This window comes from Dama dama, chromosome 1, assembly GCF_033118175.1.
Source record: "Dama dama isolate Ldn47 chromosome 1, ASM3311817v1, whole genome shotgun sequence".
Taxonomy (NCBI): domain Eukaryota; kingdom Metazoa; phylum Chordata; class Mammalia; order Artiodactyla; family Cervidae; genus Dama; species Dama dama.
Window position 1 is genome coordinate 45,075,858 of NC_083681.1, and position 1,575 is coordinate 45,077,432.

General features: G+C 37.9%; 1 protein-coding gene across 1 annotated transcript; it reads right to left on the reverse strand.

Annotated features, from left to right (window-relative positions):
• Positions 1–206: 206 nt before the first annotated feature.
• On the reverse strand, positions 207–1,151 carry LOC133050169 (olfactory receptor 5P6-like). Its single transcript, XM_061134355.1, has one exon. It carries the CDS (start codon positions 1,149–1,151, stop codon positions 207–209), a length of 945 nt encoding a protein of 314 aa, XP_060990338.1.
• Positions 1,152–1,575: the final 424 nt, after the last annotated feature.

Here is a 1,575-nt window from a genome sequence, read left to right on the forward strand (position 1 = left end):
CAATTTTTCTTTATTAAAGATAACTTACTACTAGTCTCTGGTTAATAATTTGGTTCCAAAAAATCCACCTTCTACCTTCACCAAGAAGCTCCACATTAGCTAATTACATATGGACCATTATATTTAGAGTACAACTACTCAATTTCTTTTTATTATTATATTTATGGTATTTTATTATATCAAGTCCTACAAAACAACAGACTTCACTAAGAAAATATTTTTCTGGCAAGCTCTCTCTTCAGAGCCCCCTTAATCTCATTGTTCCTGAGGCTGTAGATGAGGGGGTTCAACATGGGGATCACCACCATGTAGAACACAGACACCACCTTGTTCTGATCAGTTGAGTAGCTGGACTTGGGCATCACGTAAATGAACGTGATGGTCCCATAGAACAGAGTGACTGCTGTGAGGTGGGACGTGCAGGTGGAGAAGGCCTTGTGGCGCCCCTCAGTGGAGTGCATCCTGAGGATGGTGATGAGGATGTAGATGTAGGATACAACTATGACAGTCACTGTGACCACAATGATGGAGCCGGATGTAAATGAGGGGACAACTGCAGGGATACTGATGTCAGAACAGGAGAGTTCAACCAAAGGAGCAAAATCACAGTAAAAATGATTGACTCGATGTGGTCCACAGAAGTGTAAAAGATAGAAGGAAATAATAAAGGAGGAGGCATTGAAAAAACCACCTATATAAGCCACTATGAGTAACTGGACACAGACTTGTGTGGACATTTTGGTGGAATAAAGCAGTGGGTTGCAGATTGCTATGAAGCGATCATATGCCATGGCAGCCAGAAGGATGCATTCAGTTGACCCGAAGAAAACAGCTGAACCCAGCTGGATGGCACAGCCAGGGTAGGAGATAGTATTTTTCTCCACTAGGAAGTTTACAAGCAAATTGGGTGTAACAGAAGATGAATAGCCCACGTCAACAATGGCTAAGTGGCTCAGGAGAAAATACATAGGATGATGGAGCTGAGATGAGATTCTGATAAGAAGATTTGTGCCGAGATTCCCACATATGGTCACCAGGTAGATAAAGAGGATGATCATGAAGAGGATGATTCGAAGGACTGGATCATTTGTTAAGCCCAGTAAAATGAACTCTGTCATTGTAGTATCGTTCCTCTGCCACAGGGAATCCATGAGATAAGGTAGCTGCTACCAAAATTAACCTATGATGATACACTGCATTAAGAAATTGTAAATTCAATGATTCTGTTTTCATGAATACATATAGAAGTTATTATAAGCACATAAATTATTCAAGCTAAGCTTGGATTGTTTAACTTTAGATTCTACACTTTATACATGTGTGTCTTCTATATTTTAAAAATTGTTTTTAGCAAAAACACTAAAAAAAACCTGCTTCAGATAACGTAGATTCTTTCCCTCTATATTATATATTGATAAAATGTACTTAAAGAGACTTTAAAGCTAAAGATTTAAAAAATTAAGATTTATGAGAAGAGCAAAAAGGAATGATCAGTATAACAAAGATTAAAATGTACAAAGACATATAGGATTATGTTAAGGGGACTCAATAGCTAATACTTATGAAATGCTTAAT

Coding starts and splice junctions, on each gene's coding strand:
- LOC133050169 (XM_061134355.1), bottom strand. CDS start 1,151: ATGGATTCCCTGTGGCAGAGGAACGATACTACAATGACAGAGTTCATT.